Source organism: Gymnogyps californianus, chromosome 21 (assembly GCF_018139145.2).
Source record: "Gymnogyps californianus isolate 813 chromosome 21, ASM1813914v2, whole genome shotgun sequence".
NCBI classification, from domain to species: Eukaryota; Metazoa; Chordata; class Aves; order Accipitriformes; family Cathartidae; genus Gymnogyps; species Gymnogyps californianus.
Genome location: NC_059491.1, coordinates 7,546,501 through 7,566,931, shown reverse-complemented (window position 1 = coordinate 7,566,931; position 20,431 = coordinate 7,546,501). Strand labels below are relative to the sequence as shown.

The 20,431-nt window shown below is 45.2% G+C and overlaps 1 protein-coding gene across 1 annotated transcript in view; it reads right to left on the bottom strand.

Annotated features, from left to right (window-relative positions):
- Positions 1-3,458: 3,458 nt before the first annotated feature.
- UBR4 (ubiquitin protein ligase E3 component n-recognin 4) overlaps positions 3,459-20,431 on the bottom strand; it is a 78,479-nt gene continuing 61,506 nt past the window's right edge. Inside the window, exons 89-106 of the mRNA XM_050909666.1 lie at positions 20,227-20,424; positions 20,019-20,099; positions 17,597-17,684; positions 17,066-17,193; positions 16,517-16,624; positions 16,169-16,288; positions 15,259-15,449; positions 14,755-14,928; positions 14,126-14,225; positions 13,346-13,564; positions 12,964-13,077; positions 12,492-12,634; positions 12,062-12,187; positions 11,092-11,286; positions 8,918-9,142; positions 5,330-5,420; positions 4,605-4,767; positions 3,459-3,862 (exon numbers count right to left, since the gene is read on the bottom strand). Of these exons, the coding sequence (XP_050765623.1) occupies positions 3,798-3,862; positions 4,605-4,767; positions 5,330-5,420; positions 8,918-9,142; positions 11,092-11,286; positions 12,062-12,187; positions 12,492-12,634; positions 12,964-13,077; positions 13,346-13,564; positions 14,126-14,225; positions 14,755-14,928; positions 15,259-15,449; positions 16,169-16,288; positions 16,517-16,624; positions 17,066-17,193; positions 17,597-17,684; positions 20,019-20,099; positions 20,227-20,424 (2,529 nt within the window). The 3' untranslated portion in view covers positions 3,459-3,797. The remainder of the gene's footprint in view (positions 3,863-4,604; positions 4,768-5,329; positions 5,421-8,917; positions 9,143-11,091; positions 11,287-12,061; positions 12,188-12,491; positions 12,635-12,963; positions 13,078-13,345; positions 13,565-14,125; positions 14,226-14,754; positions 14,929-15,258; positions 15,450-16,168; positions 16,289-16,516; positions 16,625-17,065; positions 17,194-17,596; positions 17,685-20,018; positions 20,100-20,226; positions 20,425-20,431) is intronic.

The window sequence follows — 20,431 nt, the reverse complement described above, 5'->3', positions numbered from 1 at the left end:
TGCAACCCCGAGATGTACCCACGTAATCGTCGAGGCTCCACCACGGTCTTGCTGAACGCACGTGATCCACGTGTCCTTCCCCTGCCTGAAAAACAAGCCGCGTGAACGCATGCCCAGGGAGATAAATCACTTTTCCTGCATTGGAAAAGTCCAGGGAATCTTTTACGGCATTGAAACGTTGCGGCTCACGGTGTGTTTATGCTCAGCAGCTCTAATCCCACCGTTTGTTTGGAAATACTTCCAGGCAATTGCAGTGAGAGACAAAACACAGGAGAGAAACTTGGACGGAGAGCTAGTCGGAAGCGTCGGTAGCAGGGCAGAGAGGAGCGGGAGGAAGGCTTCCCCTCCCGGCGGGACAGCTGTCGGAAAGAGCACCTGGCTGTGCAAAGAAGGGCATTCGCCTGGCTTGAAGAAGGGAATTAGGAAGGGAGGAGGCAGCAGGACAAAGGAAACCATCAGGAAATACAAGGGGGAAGGTCGAGGGCTTCCCACCCTTACGGAAGAAGCCCCGGGAGCCAGGCGGTTTTGTTCGGGTCCCGCCTGCCCGATGGGTTTGTGCGATGGCAGGAGCGAGCCCTGGCAGCGGTAACAAATGAATTCAGGCTCACGGGGGCCTTCTTACCCGCAGCCGGAGCGAGAGCCCGCCGGCCCTGCTGAAGCTGGTGCCCGGGGCAGGGCTGGGTGCTTTGTTCTCCCTGGGAGGTGTCGTTCCCAAGATTAATTAATAAACGATTAGCAGAGTTTGACCCAGTGCGAACAGCCATCGCAAGGACATCAGATCATCTCGGGGAAGCTCTTGCCCACGAAGTCAGGTTCAAAGCGATCGGGGAGGTCGCACTGGCTCTCGTGCATTGCAAAGGATTTTCCCCCCCACCAAAACTGTCTTTTGCAAATAAACTATTTTTTTTAGAGGGGGGGTTGACTCTCTATTGTTCAGCTAGTGGTTTGGTTCATCAGTTTGAGTCATTGTACCCGTTTTGAGGCATTTTCCCTCAGTCTTGCTCCTCTCTCACTTCTAATTTAAGAAGAATTAAAGAAGACTTCCCCTCAAAAGTCTTTGCTGACTTCCCCAGCCCCAGCCCGCCGGGGATTTTGCAGCCTGGAGTGCCTCGCCTTTGTGCAGCACTGAGAACGTTTGAGCCTCTGTGTGTGGCCTGCGTCAGCTGAAACTTTCCAAAACACTTTTCTTTTGTTCTTGTCCCTTTCTAGGTCTTCTGGGGTTGTTATTGTCGGTCTTTAGCCCCTCTCAAGCTATTCTGCTCCGCGGAAGCACGATCATGCTGTTTCCACCTTCTTTTCAAATCTGGCTTCCCCATAAATCACAGCCCTCTTGTGCTCTGGGCAGGGAGGCACTCGATACGCCGCCTTTATTTTCCAAAATACATCTCTGGGCCTTCGCAAAACCATCCAGAATAGCTCCGAGTAGCCGAGTAGTTTATTGCAACTGTGCTTATATTGTAAGGACACAGTTTATGACCTCCTTTTAAGATCCTACTTCCTCACAGTTCCGATAACATCGGTGAACAAACGGCGATCGCGTTCTGCTCCTGGTAAGCTTAAGGATCTGCTGATCCAACTGCACGGGTAGAAAAAGAATTATTTTGCCGGTAACTTTACCAGTTCCTGCAGCAGCAGAGACTGTTTTCGCAGAAGACCTGTGCCAGCATAAACGGAGCTATACCAGGATTTGCATCAGCAAAAACTGGAGTTACGCTGAAGTTACCTTGTTAGGTAAGCCGAAGAAAGGTACTGCGCAAGGTATTTGTAACAGCCGCCTTTGTGCCAGTGAGGCAAGAGCTGTGAAGCAAAAGCAGAGGGACTGCCTGGCACGCCGAGGCTGTGGCTGAAGGGGAAAAGACCTATTTTTCTATGAAAAGACACTAAGTAGGTAAGCAAGGCAGCCTGGTATTCCTCCCCAGCTTTCCAAATCACATTAATAGTTCTCGTCCGGAGTTTAACCAGTCAATCTGACACAAATGACAAAGTCAAAGCGCGGTGGGGTTTCAGTCTTGCACCCGAACTCTCCGTATTGCGAGAAGCTTTAGAACCACAGCCATAAAAACCTGGTTTCTTGTTACCTGTTCACTGCTGCTTTCGGGAACCATACCGATTGGAAAGGTCATTTACTCAAAAAGGGTTTTTTGCATCGCCCAAGCTGCTGGACACCGGTGTTGGTACGCAATGCTGGTGCATCCACCCACAGGTATACGACAGCTGCTTATTTGGAGAGAAGACTGTTAGGTTTGACTTTACAGTGCTTTTAAAACAAAGTGTGGTTTTTATGTGGTTGAAGGGCAGCTGAAGTGTACTATCGCTGTGCTATAGAAGAACAAAATCCACACGTTAGCCCCCCTCCCGTACCTTCCTAAGGCAAGGCAGATTTACCCAACAGACGAAGCAGCCCACTGACATGGCCTCCAGCCCCTTGCAAGACACTAACCCAAACCTTCTCGAGGTGCCTTGCTATTCAGTCCTCCTCCCCAGAACCAAATCCGACTGCCAGGAGTGACACAAGCACCCACGAGGCGAGAAGAAAAACACTGCGCCTTCCCCCGTTTGCTAATTGCCAAATCGTAATCTGTGCTCAACACTAACAAAAGGCATCAAATAGGCTGCCGAGTTATTCAGCCTCTAAAATAATTATTATTTATGGGATGGGACTGTGTTAGGATTGCGGAAATTCAAGTTCAAACAGAGACGAGGAAGACAGGGAAAGCTTTATTAGATTCCAGCTTAACCACGTGTCAGCTGGCTTACAGGACAGCAGAACTGGTGGTAAAGGTAAGTTACCAGCATGCACAACTGGGTGAGAAAAGGCAAGGCTGTATTCAAAGCAGGTACTTGGCTTCAGGTCAGGGCATGCACACCAAAATGCAAGCTATCAAAAGGGCAAGTGGCCGGCTCAAGAAGTGTGCAGTGTCTGTTTCCCATGCGTTTTGCTGAAGCTGAAAATTTTACCAGCGAGAGAAAACAAATTCGATGTGAGTAGCATCCCTCTGAGAGGTAACATCGCCATCAGTACTACACGACCGGAGGCAACAACATGCGCGCTCGCTTTGAATACAGCCTCGGTGAGAGTCAAGTCAGGAAAGACGCCGTGATACGCAACATGCCTTGGAGAGGGGTTACACGAAGCGTCAGGGGAGACGACTGCGGCTGGGATAGCTGCCCTCACCCAGGTGAAGAAGGGGTGGAAGGAAACGCTGTCCTTGCAGCCCACGAGTCTCTAAGGCTCATGTCCCACAAGGGGAAACCTGCTCTGCACGTACAATCAGTAAAGACAGTGTCAGTCTGCTTCCTTGCTCGCTACGAGCCTTTTGTTTCCCGTGTCTCCTTGTCCAGACTATGGGCCGGAAAGAGCAGCGGCTCTGAGCCCTGAGAGAAGGAGCTCTGAAAGAAAAGATGAGAAAGAACTTGGCATTTAGGCTACTGCATGGTTAAAGTACTAGTCAAACCCATCTTACCCATTGGTTTGATTTATTTAACTTCAAAGAGGTGCACACTAAAGCATTAAGATTTACTGGTTTGGATTCCTCTCTGTACACGTTCTTTCAACCAGCTTGAATACACAAGGCTTTACAGACAGAAGCATTGAAATACAAGATAAAACAAACCTAAATTCCAAATCACTCCAAGAAGAAAAATTGTAGAAAATAAAAAAAAAAAAAAAAAAAGAACCAAAAAACCAAAAAACTGCAGCACTCCTCAGGGAAGGGACAGACTGCACAAGGAGGAACACAAAGGGATGGAAGGCAAGCTAGTGTAGTCTCTGCCCGACGCTTCTCTGTGCTGGTGGCTCAGGGGATGGAGTTCAAAAGATCGTTGAGGAAGCTGTCGGGATCATTGATTTCTGATAAGAGTCCTTTAAACAAAAGAAGACAATACAGAATAATTAGATCCACAAAGCGGTTTCTCCTGCCCACATTAGGGAGTTGGGCTAGGGCATGTGTAAGTTAATAATGACAGCTGCAATGTTATTTTAAGTATGGACAAGACAAAGATAAACCCTTGTCGGATGCATGTGCAGAAGGGACCAAAGCGTGTACGTTAAATCCATATGGCACTTGCTCTTGTGCAACAGACCTACTACAGGGATCCTGCTAGCTGGCTGCCTGGCAGCTCCATACATTGGACAGTGAGAGACTGGCCTGGGGCACAACTAACTTGTGACAGAACTAAGCGTAGCTTCTCTACACGTTAATTTTCAGCATCTCCTGACTCCTGGGGATACCAAAATCCCCATGGCAGGAACTCTCGCTGCACTGAACTGCTGCCTCTAGCACACGGTCACATCTGTTTATCAGCCTTCAAACCACATACACCCAAAACCACCCTTAAGCTGTGATGTAAGTATGTATGTTTAACAGAGCAGGAGGAGGACCCGCAGGATCAGGTGAGAGAAATGTTCCTGTCTGGGGATGCTCAAGCGTGTCTCCCAACTGTTTTTGAAATAGCTTAGGCAATAGCCGGAGCGCCGAGGTCTCCTCCTCTCGCCGCCTCGTACAAACAAGCTGCTGCAGCAGTGTCAGGAATGCTGCTGTCTCAAGCAAGCGGCAGTCACGAGTTGCATAAGACAGCCTATAAAAGGGAAAGCGCACACTTACCAGCCACATCCAAAAACTCGGAAAACGTTTCAACTGGCATGAACTCCTCCTGGAAGGTTTTCAGGGCCTTGTCTGCAGCTTCGTGTATTGGCATGTCATTGTGTCGTATGAATTCAGCAAGAGAGTAGGACCAGCCTCCCTCTGTGTTACTGGTAGGCACCTTCTACGAGAGGGGAAAATGGGACCAAATCAGTCCAAAAAATAACTATTTAGAAGAAAAACTGCAAACCCTGATGCCTTTTCCCATTGCTTTTGGACTTGCCTCCCCTGCCTCTTGTAAACAAGCCACGTAGAAAAAGTTACCCCATATGTGACTTTATAATCTTTTTGTACAGAATGCAAACAAGGTCGCAGGCATTTTCTCACCCTAATTCTTTAACCCTCTTTGGAAGTGGCAAGTTTCTTTCTGGTGGATGCCCCTACCTCCATCCTTACCAACTGGTGCAGCTCTGAATGTCCTTGCTTTAGTGAACGATGAACAGAAAAAATAAGCAAATACACAACACAGGAGGAGTGCTGCAAACTGGAAAAGTCTCTCAGTTCTTCAGATACCAAATTGCAATAAGCACAGGCAGCCTCTTGCGGCCTTTCTGCTCATACAAGGTGAAGTTTTATGTTTACAAGGATCCTGGAAAAAGGGCTTCAAACTCTGCCCTCTATTTCAAATGCACGTAGTTGCTCAGGTTAGAAAGCTGCTATAGATGATCTTCAATGTTTTTCCTTACCTTGAACATGTTGTAAATGAGATCTACTAGGGCCCAGAAGAGAAGGCCAGAGCGGTACGTTGCGTATTCCTTCACTGTCTTATCTGCCAGTCTAGGAAGATAATGAAATCAATCTTTGAGTTAATCACTTTACTATGCTTTGGTAACCGATTTGATGAATAGCATGAAAGCTGAAACGGCCAAAAAGCCTATCAATAATACGCATGGGGAATGGCTCTGAGTAAGCTTTGCTGTGTGCTCTTGGACACAAAACAAACATCCGCAGGCATCCGCAACTTCTGTGCAACAATTCCTATGGGTAGGAAGTCACTTTACCAGCTGCACCTAGTGTAACCAAAGCAGGTTAGCCAATAAAAGCTTATTTCACAGGAAGAAAACAAGCGCAGAGGGAAGTGCACTGCTAAGATTATGTAGGAAGTCAACAGCAAAGTCGGAAAAAACAACGCACAGCCCCCATTTGTATGCTCACTGCTTGGAGTACAGCAGATTCCTGAAGAAATAACTAAATCTAGGTTTCAGCCACAGTCTGTATCAATGACAGAACACATTTTTGCTTCTAACTCACAAAAGCGGTTGTGAAAGACTCTGAGGGAAATATCTTGCCCTTGAAGAAATGGAGGAGTTTCCATTTAATATCTTCTTGGTTATTCTATCGCCATGAAAGGACTTCTTTTGGAAATTCAGCATCTGACTGAAGAAAATGCTATAAAAGGTGCAGAGCTGTCCTGGGATAACAGCTCCCAAAGTTTACAGGATTAATCACAAACAGGTTCTGGCAAGGCGGAACCTCCTGCCAGCAACTCTAATGGGTTTGGAATTTTCTTGCATGCGTTTCTCAGGTACATCTGCCTCCATCACATGCCGCTTCCTGCTTGCCACTTAAAAGCTTTGGCAAAAAGAGCCCTTTTTTATGCGTCTGGAACTAGCTCAGCTGCCACTGACCCGAGTCAGCAAGACAAAAAGGGTATCGTCTGACCACGGGCCCAACCGCAATCTGCCACAAGTTGGGGTTTTTTGGGGGGAAGTGAACATTTTGCCGCTCTTATTCTAAAAGGCTACATTTGCGTGTCTGCCCTTAAAACAGACAGCTTGGTAGGTGGCAGCCTGCTTGGGCAGCTAGGCTTAATTATTTAAAGGAAAACCAATTAGTAAAGGTGACTAAATTTCCACGGGAAGAAGAGCAACTTAGAGCGAGGCTAATTCTAGACTCCCAAATACTGCAAGACAGAGTTTCTTTTTATGTGAATGGTTTTGATCTAATTGGAGTCTGCTCCTTTAATTGAAAACTAAAAGGCCCTTGTGGGTTAAGTCTGGTAGCTACCTTCTGGAACAGCTACTTCATATAATAGCTGCCGCGTTTTCATTAATGTAAGCTGGTTCAGGCTCATCAGCTGTACATGGATTGCCAGCAGAAAGTTAGACATTAACACTTCAGGAGCCGCGCTTCTCTCATGAATATTTTAGAAAGGTCACAGTCAGGAGCAAAGGGAAAAAAATCAAAAGGATATTTTCCTCTCAAACTCCAGATGAAAGCTCTACTGAAAAGTGTCTATAGGATTCTTCTGGCCAGCATTCTTGGTTCAGTAATAACGAGCAGGTAATCGGTCACTTGATTCAGTTCTTCGGAATTTGTAAATTATATTTACAAAAAAGAACAAACCCAGAACTCCTATCCATTCTGGTAATTTCATCTCTGGGTTTAAATACAAAGTGTTTCTAAAACATGGAAGGTGCTGAGCATCTCTCACTTTGGTCTTGCAGACAAACTGCGATAGCTGTAGCTCCTGGCAGAGACAGAAGACATTTTGGGCCAGATTCTCCTCAAATCTGTCTTACACTGACTAATCCAGCTGAGGAGCTGGATAAAACACCTAACCACAGGACAGGGCACAGGCAGTATTTGTTGCCTTCACTTAAGTACGAGGGAATGTAGAATATTGCCTGCATCTTCATTAATAAGATTTACAGGCCCTTTTTAGGATCACGAGTTGATCCTCAGCTGCTTTTAGATGCACTGTTGGTTCCTATAGCGACTTCTCTCCATCTCCCCCAGTAAAGGCAGCGGCGAGTCCTTGCGTCTCTCTGACCTTCAGGCCACACCACCCCGAGGTACTCTGAATGGTGGTGCTCCCAGATAACACCCTTGTACTGCATCTAACGTGGAATGCTAATTTTCATCTTTTGTATGCAGACATATTACTGTGATGTTACAGACGCTGGCTTCCTCTTTGCCTTAGCCTACAAATTCAAGGTATTGGCACTTATCTGCAGAGCATTTCACCGTCCATCGCCTTCTTTCTGATTTTCCACAAGAATAAATAAGCACAGACCTTGGAAATAAGAATTGCCATATTTCTATTTCTGAGAGGTATTATCAGTGGAAGGCTTTGTGCTCTCTTAGTCTGCAGGGATTAAAGAAAGCCCTTGAATAAACCTTGACATAATTCCCCAGAACTATTTCTGAGTGTTTTCCCCTGAAATTCCAGAGATTGGATGGTTTAGCTGGAAGTTTCTTGCTATGTCTGTTTCAATATGCTTTTATTACATACATGTTTAGAGATAAGTTGGGGAAGAAACAGAATCGTTTGCTGAGAGTTTTAAAAAACACCAAACATCCACAGCAATCCCACACAGGGGCTTTGCTTTACCAGTCTCTTTCGCAGGCCACATGAAAAGCTGCACTCCCTGTGTCTAAGAAAACAGACCTTCACGATAATATCTCCTGTAACTGTTAAACCCCCTTTCCCAGAACTCAGGCAGGGTGGTGGAAATAGGAGACACGAACACAGAGCAGGCTGAGCTTAAACAGCAGAAACTAGCACGGAAATCAATACAGGAGCCCCTTTAAGGGCTCTTTCACTTTTGATGCCTCTAATAGCATTGATGCATGCTGTGTTGTGTGTTACTACAATGTAATGACTTTATCAAACACATAATTAATGTCATCAGAATAAGAATGCCCTTTAAGGCGACTTAGAAACATAATGAATTTATTCCTAATTATGACAGCTATTTAAAACCATCTTTTCAGAAACTGGAATTCCCCTTCCTTCTCTGGAAATATGTGCTTTTGTCAGGCAGGCACAGCCACTTATTCTTGTGCTTCAAGTGCTTGACAGCTGCTATTGATTCTTTTTCTTTTTTAAAAGCAATGGCATTTGATTTCTATTTCTATTTTTCTATTTAAGGAAGCTGGTGCACTGATCAAAAGAGCACAGAAACAGCTTCTTTAGTAAGGCAAGCAGAGAGCATGCTAGCAGCTCTGAAACAGCACACAACAGAAGTTACTACAGCGTTTCACTTGCGGTGGGGGGGAAATAAGCATCTTGCTGTTTAGCTATACTCCTAGGAAAAGCATCGTTTCCACTGATCAGCTGATGGATCCACTCCAAAACCCATCCAGAATTGAATGCTCCTGCTCATACCTCTGCAACGCTGAGTACAAAGCTACTCAGAAGGGTTAATATCTGCTATTCTAAAACATGCATGCTCCTTAGCTCCCCATAAGCTGCCAGTGTGCCTCTGACTGCTGCGACAGTAACGTGAGTAAGCTGGCAGCTGGGGAGCAGCAGCGGGGTCGTGGCTAACCTGCTGGCTCCCCCTGGTGACACCACTCGCGCGTGGGAGGTGACGAGGAGCCTCTTGAGGATCTCCACTCGCATGGCTTTCCACTTCTCGGGGGGAGAGATGTGCAGCGCCAGCACGGTGTAATAATGGGGCCCGTCCACCTCGTAGGCACTCTCCACCCACTTCTCTTTGGGGTGCTCCATGAAGCTCTGGAGGTTTTTCTCCTCCCTCGAAGTTGCTCGAGTTCTGAAACACAAAAAAAAAGCTTCAGCAGCTGTTCTGGCTCTTGTATGTTAATTTATTACATCTCAGGAGCTTTGAGGTACTGCATTCACGCAGTCCTACACTGGAAAAAGCAGTGCTAGCTTTGCACTACCAGGTTTTTCCCAAATTCATCCACTGGTTGAGTATTTGCTCCCAGTGAAGCATGAAAGCCTAGCAAACTCACTTTTCCTTGGAGCTGTGTATGGTACTAGAGAGGTCTGCAAGGCAGGTAGCATTGCCCCAATAGAGGGCAATGCTACTGTAGAGCTATTTTTCCTTTTTTTAGAGAAAAAATAGAGTCAGGCCAGCCAGTCCATGTGTTCAGGCTGTACCATCTCCCATCTGACACTAAGCATGTGACTGCAGCTCCTACAGCCAGACCTTAGAATCAATTTATGTTATTCACCTACCGCAAAAGCAATCACTGAGAAGATACAGGCCAATTTCAAAACCAAAAAGATAGCGTATTTACTGTAAGCTTATATATATAATTTTTTTTTCCTTTCCCCTAGCTCCAGTCTCTTCAGAAGTCCTGACACCCCAGAGCTGACCGTGCAAACTCTGTGTTACAGTAGGCTTTGCGAAGATGTATCACACTTTACCACAGTCTATTGCTCTACTTCATCAGGAAGAGGCTGCCAGCCAGGTAGGTCCCTTGATTTTTAAGTTAGATATACTCTCCCTACCAGGAAGGTATAAAGCAGCGTCCTAGCAGATAAAGCTGTGTCTGGTGTCAGTGTTGTGTGACCTTTTAATTTGCTACATGATGCAGCTGGTAGCCAACTAGTAGCTCTTCATTTTCTCCATTTAATATCGACATGTCTTTAGAAAAAAATAACGTCTGGAAACTACATAAGGCATTTTTATACAACAGCCGCACAGCGGGTTCTGGGCTCTCTGGTGCCAGTAAGCAGACTAACGAGATGAAAAGAATAGTTTCATTTATTTGTCTCCCAAGGGACTCAGAAAACAATAGCACAGGGATCTGGAGATAGATATTAAAAACAATAGACAAATTGTATTAGAGCCAAAATGTTGATTAGTTCCAGGCGGGAAAGTGAGAGAGATTTCATTGCACTCCATTTGGAGTGACCTTGGTTGAAGAGGCGTGTATTTTAACATGTATACCCTCATCTAATTAGTATTACTTTCTAGTATCTAACTACACAAATAAAAGGCGTATGGGCATTATTACATTTTCACATGGGGAACGGTATTATCAGAACCAGCTCACGCATTCCAAAGTATTTAGGTGCCTATAGATTTGTACACTTAGACATAGTGTCAAGCCAAAGCACGCCCTTATCTTATTATGCTTTGCATAAATAAGATCTTACTGAAACACTTCAGCATAAGTGTTCCTACGCTGCTGTTTATTGGTAAAAAATAATAATAATAATTAAAAAAAAAAAAATCTTAAAAATGTCAGGAAAATCTGATGGACCTGAACACTACAGGAGAATTCCAGTATGCCAAAACTGGAAACAAAACTGATTGTGTTATTTTCATATCGGATAAAATGATACCAGGGTTAAGTTTTCAACTAACAACAATTACTTCATCGTAGTGTCTCTCTTCTGTCTGCTCCAGAGAAAATTAAGCTGGCCGTGTTTCTTTAATCTAATAACTCTGTTGCTCACCCCAGAGGTAATAATTACATCTAGAATGGAAAGAGAAGCTAATTCCCAATTGCTTTTACTCAACAGGTTCCCTGTTACCCTGCATGTTCAGCCAGCAACACTTTACTCCAAACAATGTAAACCTGTAACAGTCTGCTTAAAAGGTGCAATTTGGTTCCTCCTAAAACTTTGTGTGTGATTTCCCATCTTTCTTGCCACATACATGTAACAAAGCCCAGACTGCAGCCCTTCTAGACCTTTCTGAGACTATGAGCGGAAGGCAGAGGTTGTTGCTAAGAGAAAGGTACTGACGTGTTGAGGACGTAGAGCACCGTGTGGATTATGTACGGAATGAGGTGTATGTTGCTCTCCCTTCCTCCTCCTCCAGTATCTATGCTGAATGATTGCTCCATCGCAAAACGGAGAAATAGCAGTTTAATGTCATGGACATTGAGCTGGTAGGTGGGTTCCCGCTGCCCTGTGCATTCCTGGAGGTACGTGTTGTGTCTGAAAAACAGCAGTAAGTGTTACTTTAGTAAAAACCCTTTCAAAACTTTAATACAGTTTCTTCTTCCACACCTCAGCTCAGAATCTGAGCAAGTACCTCATAGAAAAGCTTTAAAGAACGAACAGGATACAAAAATGCAAGCACTGCCACCTTCAATTAACCTCCCCAAAGGGAGGCTCTCAGCTTACTCTGGCAAATCCAATTCCATCTGCATACATATACACACTCATCGATACTATTTTCCCATGTCCAGGCCTTGGGATACAGCTCCCTGGCTGAAATGCATTAAAGATGTTACCACTCCTGATTTCTGACACGACTGTACAAACCCAGCACAAGGTGGACCAGACTACTGACAACAGGCTGCTGCTCTAGGTAAGCGGTCAGGCTACAGTAACTCATTACCATCCAACAGAGGTTTGGAAATCTACACAAGGGAATCCGTTGGTGTCAGACAGGTTTCTTTTGTAAAGCAGGGGGTCATTGGGTCACAAATGAATCAACATTGTTACTGCACACTGCATCTTCAGGAGTGACTGGGGGCTAAGGAGGTAATGAATTTATTTATTTATATGAAGCCAAGAAGCAGACAGACACCTGCACTTTTTTAGGAGATGTACTCTGGATGGTAGAATCTGAAATAGCTCAGGTTTACTAAGACTTAGCTGCCATCATCTTTGATTCCATGGTTTGAAACTGGCATGCCTCTGTGGTAACGTACTGACGCACCTATCCAAACGCAAAACAGCTCGAGAAGTAACTTTTTCTACTCACCGTGCTAAGCAAGTAGCAAAAGCAGACTCTGGCACATGAGGTCCCCAGACTGGCAGGAGCCCATTACACTTGGTGTTGGCATTTTGTAGGGCTGCACTCTCCCATTCTTCACGGCCGCGAGCAAGTCTGCATTGAGAAAGCAAGCCACACCCAGGCAAGTTAGAAGTATGCAAGTTTTTGTCTAAGAAACCATCAAAAAATTGACAATTCCACAACTTCTTTAAACTATGGAGTTCACTTTTCAGTGTCGTGGCCTGACCTCTATTTGGCAGGTTAAAGCAGACCACAACAGCCCATGACTGTCTCCAGGCTGCAAAGTGACCAACTCGCAAGCAAACCCATCCCGAGTTACAAGGTTAAGTGCCATGCTCACAAACCACCTTGGAAAATAACATCAGCCACCACTATCCAGCTTGCGATCAGAACGTACCTTACAGCTGCAAGGTGACAATCGTAGTGGACGATGTTGAAGTGAGAGACTGTGCTGTACCCTTGTTGTTTTCGGGGTTTGTTCTCAAACTCCTCTAGTGCAACGCGTTTGGTGAAAGTATAAATACCTAGGACTTTCGTAGGCTGCAATGACACAAGAGCTACGTTAGAGATCATTCACATCTGTAACAGTTAACACTTTGTACCATTTCAACACTGCACTGAACTTCATCTCTCCCAGTCCCTACCTCAAACTCACACTGAGCAAATCTTTTTTCCAGCTTTCACTGAAAACATCCAGCTTTCACTAGAAACACACTTCCACTTCCCAACCCGCTCTGGAATTACTGATCCCAAGAACCCAACCTCAGATTTCCTGATCTCCCAGAGCCAACGCACCAACCCTTGTGCAGCCGGATACTAGCACGTCCCCTCAGCTGGTGAGAGGGCTTTGCAAATGTATCTTGCTTTACCTGAAACTTGTATCCTTCCCGGCAGATGCAGCAAGTCAGACCTGGTTCTTCTATAAGCTCCTCCATCTGTTTAAGCAGCGCCGTCTTGGTCACTACCTGACCCTTCTCATTCGTCTGAAAAAGAGAACAGCTCAAGCAGGTTAAAAAGACAATGATGAACACCACCGTCCCCACCACTCTAACAGGAATGCCCAATCCATTTCCCAGCCTGCTATTAGCAACCGTATTTACTCTCCCAGCAGCACCAGGCGAACCGTGGGCTCGAGCTCTGCAATATTTGTCAATAAATCATTTTACACAATTCCTTGTGTGGCAGTTATAGCAAGACAGAAATAAAAGATCACTAGATCACGAGTCTGCTGTCAGTGCAAACAGACATTACCGTCATCCCCAGAGTGCCCAAGGCCTTCTGTCTCATTGCCATGGCCATACGCTTCTTCTCTGCACGTGTCTCCTTCCGGGCAGCATCGATCTTCTTATTCACCTCTGGATGTTCCCTTAGTGCCTCCAGAAGATTCTCTGCTAACGTCCCGATCCCTTCATCGCTAGACACCTGCTCCAGTTTGTGCAGGTTGGTAATCGAGTCTGTACCTATTAGCACCTAATAGGGATTGAAACACAGCACTTTCTTCAGAAAAAGGGCGCACATGACAGTAACTGTTCCCTCTAATCCCACCCACAACTGCTGAACAGAAACACTGATCTGCAACAATTTTTGCCAAGTGTCTTACTTTCTTCTTTGATGCTCAGACATTATGGTCCCTGGACCCTAAAACTGCGTATGAGACTGGGGCAATTGACCTCTACACTGGCCATTACTAAGAGGTCAGATGTGGATGTTGGATAAAGAGCATTCTTAAAACAACAGTCAGGCCCTCAGAAGCCTATCAATACTACACAGTTCACAGTCCTAAATTACCTTCTCTTCACATTGGTGTGTAAGTCTCACACCACACAGAATGAGAAGGTATTTAAGTCAAAATCTCTGCCCTCCAGACTCTTCCAGACTAGCAGATGATACCTGAAGCTGATGTGTCTCTCCAAACCCAACAAAAACCAGGGTAGAGTCAACGGCTATAGAAATAACTGCTTAGCTACAGCCACAAAAAGCAGCGTACCAGGCCAGCCATGCCCTACTTGGCTTTCAGGACAGTCTCCTTACCTGCGTAGCAGGGTGCTGTGTGGCGAGTCCACGGAGCAGGCGCAGGATAAAAGGAAGTGCAGGTCGAGATAAGAATTTCTTCCATATGTCTGCATCCAAACTGCACAGAAAACAAGAAGTAGCAGCTGAAGGGCAGTCACCCGTTCCAAAAAGGCACTTGGCGGTCAGCCAGCAGCACAGCTTGCAGAGCGCAGGCTGCAGGCAAGACAAGCACCCTGCCCCCCGTGTCCCCCCTCCATTAATTAATAAAGTGACATTCACACTCCCACTTCCATGTTGTGCACGCTAATAGCCATAGCGTCAACTCTTAGCCTTGGGATTTATGTTCGTGAGCTGGCCATCAATAGCAAAAGCTCTATTACAGTGCAATAGGTAAGGAACAGGCAGGAAACACAAGCATCGTGATATCCAAGAAATCAGCTCGGATGGGTATCAAATGGGAAGATTACGGGCTCTTTAGCCCATCTCTATAGTAGCACTGTCTCACCAGACCCTCTGCATCACAGCTGTACCAAATCTAAATGCTTCTGAATCTGGACTTGTTAAGGGCTTCCTTGGAAGATTGTTGTGGTGATGAAACGAGAGAAGGACGTTAAGGATTATTACATACATTAAGCAGTGACTCTTACTTCTTTGCACTGGGAATGTGCTTTTTCATGTAGTCAAGGGCATTCTGCGTAATTCCCTTCTGAAGGATGAGATCCTTCAGCTGATGGCCGTTGCTGTTGTTCTTTATTCCCGCTGCGATTTTACAGAAGCAGTCTAGGAAAACTTTATCGTCTCCACTGTGCTCCTCATCGTACCTGAACAAAGAGAAGAAATGGTACCTTGGAGGGTCTCCAAAAATCTCTGCCTGTAATTCTCATTACATTATCGCTGAATGCATGTACCTACTCCAGCTCAGAGACTCAGAAAAGCTACTCAGACCCTTGTCATCTCAGAATATACTCTAAACGCTCCCATATTTCTTTTAAAAATGGCTTAGAAGTGAAATAGGAAATTAAGCTTATGCACTAGGAATCTCTGAAGCTTTGCATTACACTGAAGTAAGCATCAGTGAGGGGAAAAAAAAAGGTATAGACTTGTCAGTACAACTGATTTCATGTGCTTTTAGCTGAAATATGACAACATACTTATCAAAGTTACAGTAGGGCTTGAATCGATCAACCAGAATCTGCATTTTCTCCATTTCCCCGAAGGACAGGTAAGGGATGATGCGTAACAGGCCTTGCAAGACGCTGAGATTGGAACGGACAAAAGTGCTGTTAATCTGATCGAGCAACATTACCAGCTGATCTTTGTCACCGGTTAGGAGGAGGTTACCCTGCAAAGGAAGAAGAGCATGATTTACGTTCAGGAATAAATCTGCAATGTTCAAGAAAACCCTCACTCTAGTAGCTGGTAGACTACTCCAGTCTAGACCCTGATAAGACAGCCTAATGAAGAACAAAACCCTGCCTCATTCCCAAATGTCTCGTGGAATGGCTGTAACAACTCCTCTAGCTGACAACTGACTTCTTCCACTTACTATTAAAGAATTTTCTAGACACAAAGGTCTAATAATTCTAGCCCAAAGGATGTCAGATTTATATATACCAACAGTTTCAAAAGATGACCAAGAAACTCTTCTCATTCTCAATGCAGTTGAGATACAGTTTTTATCCTCAATTAGCTGGAAAATCAATCATGTTTTCAACATGTACGAAAACACTCAAAAAACCAAGGCAGAGCTGTGTCTTTTCTTGTCTCTCACTGGCCTGTGGCCCAAAGCAGCAAGGAAGGGATCCAAGCAGCGCCTAATAACCCCCACCCCGACTGTGCAAGAATCATCCTGAAGAAGCCTCGCAGTGCTTTTTGTTCAGGGCACTCCTCTTGCCCTACCTCCAAGGCCTGCTAAGACATGCCAGCAAGCGTACCAAGGGTTACACTCCCATCTAGCACACCTCTACAGCTCCTGAAGCTCAGCATCACTGTAATAAGACATTTGCAAACCTTGAATCCCAGTCAACGTTTCCATTCACGCACCGAGCCCCAGGCACGCACCTTGTCCTCGCTCAGAGGTTCTGCGTTGGATTCATCCAGTATGATCTCCATGATACTAAGCACTTGTTCTGCCACGGCCGCTCCTCCGCTGTCCTTACTTTCCTGCTCAGCCACCAGAGCCTGGAGAAGATGGCAGCGGTTATTGTAACACCAGCAGTAACTGGTTTAACTGACCCACACGCTTCCACTCACTAACAGATAAGGAATGGCTAACAGATGATTTGCAGTGCCAGTCCAGTGAGATTTAAGATCTCTTCTTGTTGTCATAAGGCAGCATGACAGTCAGAGGTAGTTTAAATTCACGGGAGTCCGTGGAAAACACTTTATGAAAGTCCAGGTTGTCCTTACCAAGTTAAGAGTTCCCAGCATGACATTCAAAGTGTTCATCTCTGGCTTGACCAACTGCTGGCGATTTATTTTCACCTTCACACAGTAACTAAACAGTTTTAACAGCACCTACAAAATACAGAGAATGCATTCTCTACAGTACTTTCAAAATGAGGAGGATTTTGCTGAAACTAAAAGCACCTGATAATATACCTAGTTTCCAGACTTCTCGGGTAAAGTACAAGCCAGATTTTGAGACCAATATTAACCTTAGGACAGCTTTGATTTTCAAGTAAGGCCAAGGCAAAAAACAACCACTCTAGCAAGAGAGGATTTAGTCTTACCAACTCCTCAGCTTCTACACACTTCAAAGTCTTTGTAAAGAATTGTTAGCCAAAAGGAACGGGAGAGGGGAAAAAAGGAATTTCTCAGGTTTTCATGAATTAGTGAATTGAAACCTCTGCTCCAACGCTTAAACTGCAACACAAGGCAGACAACTAAACTTCACTATTGTTTGTAGCGTTCTCCAGCACATAACTCCCGCCCCAAAGAACAGAAGCTGAGACTCACTGTTAAGAGGTGCCGGCCTTGTTTGAAGTCCTTGATTCCAGTCAGTCTGTTGAGCATGCACTCCAAGCCTCCACACTGGGCCATGACACCTGCCATCTTATAAACTTCTTCCTCATCCTCCTCTTCATCTACAGGACAGATGCAGATTGTGAAGAGAGGAAGCAGCTACAATATGGCAAGCTTGTGCAGCCCACAGGGGACAAAACAGTGAAGCAAAAACGGAGAGTACAGTAGGACACATTTACCAGCAGTTCAAGTCACTTCAGCTATATCGAATTTGAAAAGAATTAGGAGCAGGAATCTGAAGAAGGACCAGGCAGAACGGTCCTGTGCCATGCAAGTGTTCACATTTAAAGTATAGACTTAAAGCGTTGTTAAAATCCTCCTCCACGCTAGGTGAAGCAGGTAAATGTAGCAAAAGCAACGTCAATCAACTTCAAGCTCGCTGCCGTAAGGATAATAGTGTCATTGCTCTGCAGCGAACCTCAGACTTCAAATCTAATCCCAGCTTTCAGGAGACAAGTGCATTACCAGTAGTGGAGTCAAGAGACTCGATGAATTCCTCAGTTGCATCTCCTAGTAACCCTCGCATGCGATAAATGATCCTCATCGGCTCCCCCTGCAAGAGAGGAGAGCATTACATTAACTATACCTCTCTGGACACTTATATACAAGTCCGGTTCTCGTTACAGTGTGTAACAGACACTCCAGCCTCATTCCTCCTTTGCACTGTTTTGACTGTGGATGGTAACACAGAGAAATCTTTCACTCCCTCATTCTCCCCTTACTGAGATAAATTAAAAACAACAGTAAAGCCACCACCTGCAAAAACATCAATAACTCATCTATTGGTCTGTCCAGCTTTTCCTGGCATTGCCAATTAGATCGACAGGCTGGTAATAAACACTCTCTTCCTCCTTACATCTCCTCCAACAGTTTCCTTTAGCACCAGTGAAAGATTTAGCCAAGCAAAATGTGTTAATCTACAGAGAAACGCCTGCTTTCCACAGCAACCTTTCCCTCCGAGAGTATTGCACAGTATACCTGGGAAATACAGGGCTCAGGCACAGCCCAGTCAAAGAAGCAGGAGAGGCTAATTGGATGAGTGCTTTCAAATAGCTAAGATCTGCAGTGATGGAAAATGGAAGAGGAGGAGTAAAAGGCAATTTAATGAGCTTTCAGTAAGACAGTATATTACTAAAATGATACAGCCAAACCCACTGAAGCGCAAGCTGTCCTTTCACCCTGGGAAAGGGCTAGTTTTCCAGATGCATTTCCAGCTGGAAATACTGACAGCGTCTCACTAAACTTTCCATTTTAATCCATAGGTCTGAATAAAAAGCAGAAAAGAAAAATCCCAGATTTGGGAGCAGGAGACCTAGCGAGAGAAAACCTGTCAGAGAGCGCACTAAGCCTAATGTGGAATAAGCAGTGCTTAATGTCACAGCAAATACATAAGTACAGGGAAAACCCCGGGGGGAAGATCTGCTCAAAGGCCACGCTAGAGACCAGCAATTAACACCACAGGGGCCCTGGTAAAATGGCAGACGAACAAAAAAAGCCAGTGAGAGACAAGGGAAACAAAAAGGGGCCTGAGGTTGCGTTCTTGTGCGCCTGTCTATTTCCTAGGGAACGTGAGCTGCAGCTCCAGAAGCGCTTTGCGAAGGTGCACACAAAGGAAGACAGATGAAAGCTGTTCATTGACAGTAACGCTGAGCAAACTCTGCCTTTCACCATCAGCACTGCATCCTGGGAGAGCCACACGTCGGCTACAGCTCGGCATCTCACGGGAACGGCACCTCCCCGCTCCGAGCGGGCGGGCAGGCAGGAGCAGCACGTGCGACAGGCGCTCTTTATTTCCCTAACTCGACTAGAGTTCAAATTAGAATTCAAAGGTCAAGACCAACACCTCACTTCCCTATCCAAGTTGGTACCTTACTAAAAAATGATCACTGTCACCTAGCTTTGGGCTTGATTTTGCAGTACAGAATGCGCTTTTACTTAAATAAAGCTTGATGAGAACCTTTCCCCATATCGTAATTTGCTGAAAACAGGCATTTTGTTTGAATTCTTCCCCACAAGCATAGGAAACAAATGGTTTCAAGAAACCGAGGTTTCAGTCAAAGGTGACTGCAACCCAAGAGTAAATGAGGAATGAACAAGAAATGTTGGGCAAATCAGTCTTCTTTTATGATCTCAAGTGCTACTAGCAGTGTCTGTAAAGAACATATTCATAATGGGCAAGATTTAGCCTGATGGATTCCTTCTCAATGGGAGTTTATTTTAGTGGCTACAACAAAAGGAAGGGAAGAGCTTGTTCTAGACCACATCCAAGCTTACTGTGACATGGTGGACGAGTTGGGTCCATTCCTTCATCTGAAAACCAGGCAATACACACTACTAAGAGCAAACTGGGAGAAGGAAATCTGTCAAGTTCTTGAGATCCCTACATGAAAAGCACAAGAGCAGAAGTGCAAAGTAATACGGAGCACTGTTGGATGCTCTCTCTGCATAAATAACTTGGGTTCATCTCTGAAGCGCAGATTGATGGAGCCATCTGGTGTCCCTGTCTGTACACACGCATTAAACTGTCACGTGCAGATGGAGTGTGAAATGCGCTTTGAAAGGCGGTGACACAAAGTTCAGCTCTTTCCCCAAAGCAATGTAAGAAAGTTTGTTACTCAAGAAGACAGTTCACGTATCTGATACGCTACAGAGGTAAGTTCAATACACTCACCTGGGTCAGCACTATGTGCTTTTAAATCACTTATGTTGCAGAATTGAATAACTGTCTATCCTAAGAGAGCACAAAAAGGTGCTGAGCAATTATACCCAAGAAATCACGTGCCAGAAAATAAATCTTGGCTTGTGTGATTTTTTAATTTTCTTTTCATTTTTTATTAATATCAAGGACAGGTGCTTTGTGCTGTTAACATATGAAGATAACACATACCTCATTAGTGGGACACCACACCTTCTTGTAGACCTCAGCCACAGGCAGATCCAAACTGATGATCTTATTGTTCACCAAAAGCTGAAAGGGAGAAAACAAAAAAGTCAAGAACAAGCTCACGTTGCGCCACCATTCTAGCAATCGTCAGCTGCGTAGAAATGGCGTCCTCACACATCCGTGCAAGAAATCCACACTTGTGCATTCTCACCTCCATTCCACTGTCATCCTCCAGCAGAGCTACCAGGTCACAGTCCTGACAGATTTTGTTCTTGATGTCCCTCATGAGCGGCCCAATGCCAGGCTCATTACTGCTGTAGGGATTTCCTGGCATTCTGCCCTGTAAAAAGTCTTCCTGCTGGGGATCTTTCTCCAGAGTTACAAAGAACTCGGTCACTTCATTCTCTTCCTAAAGA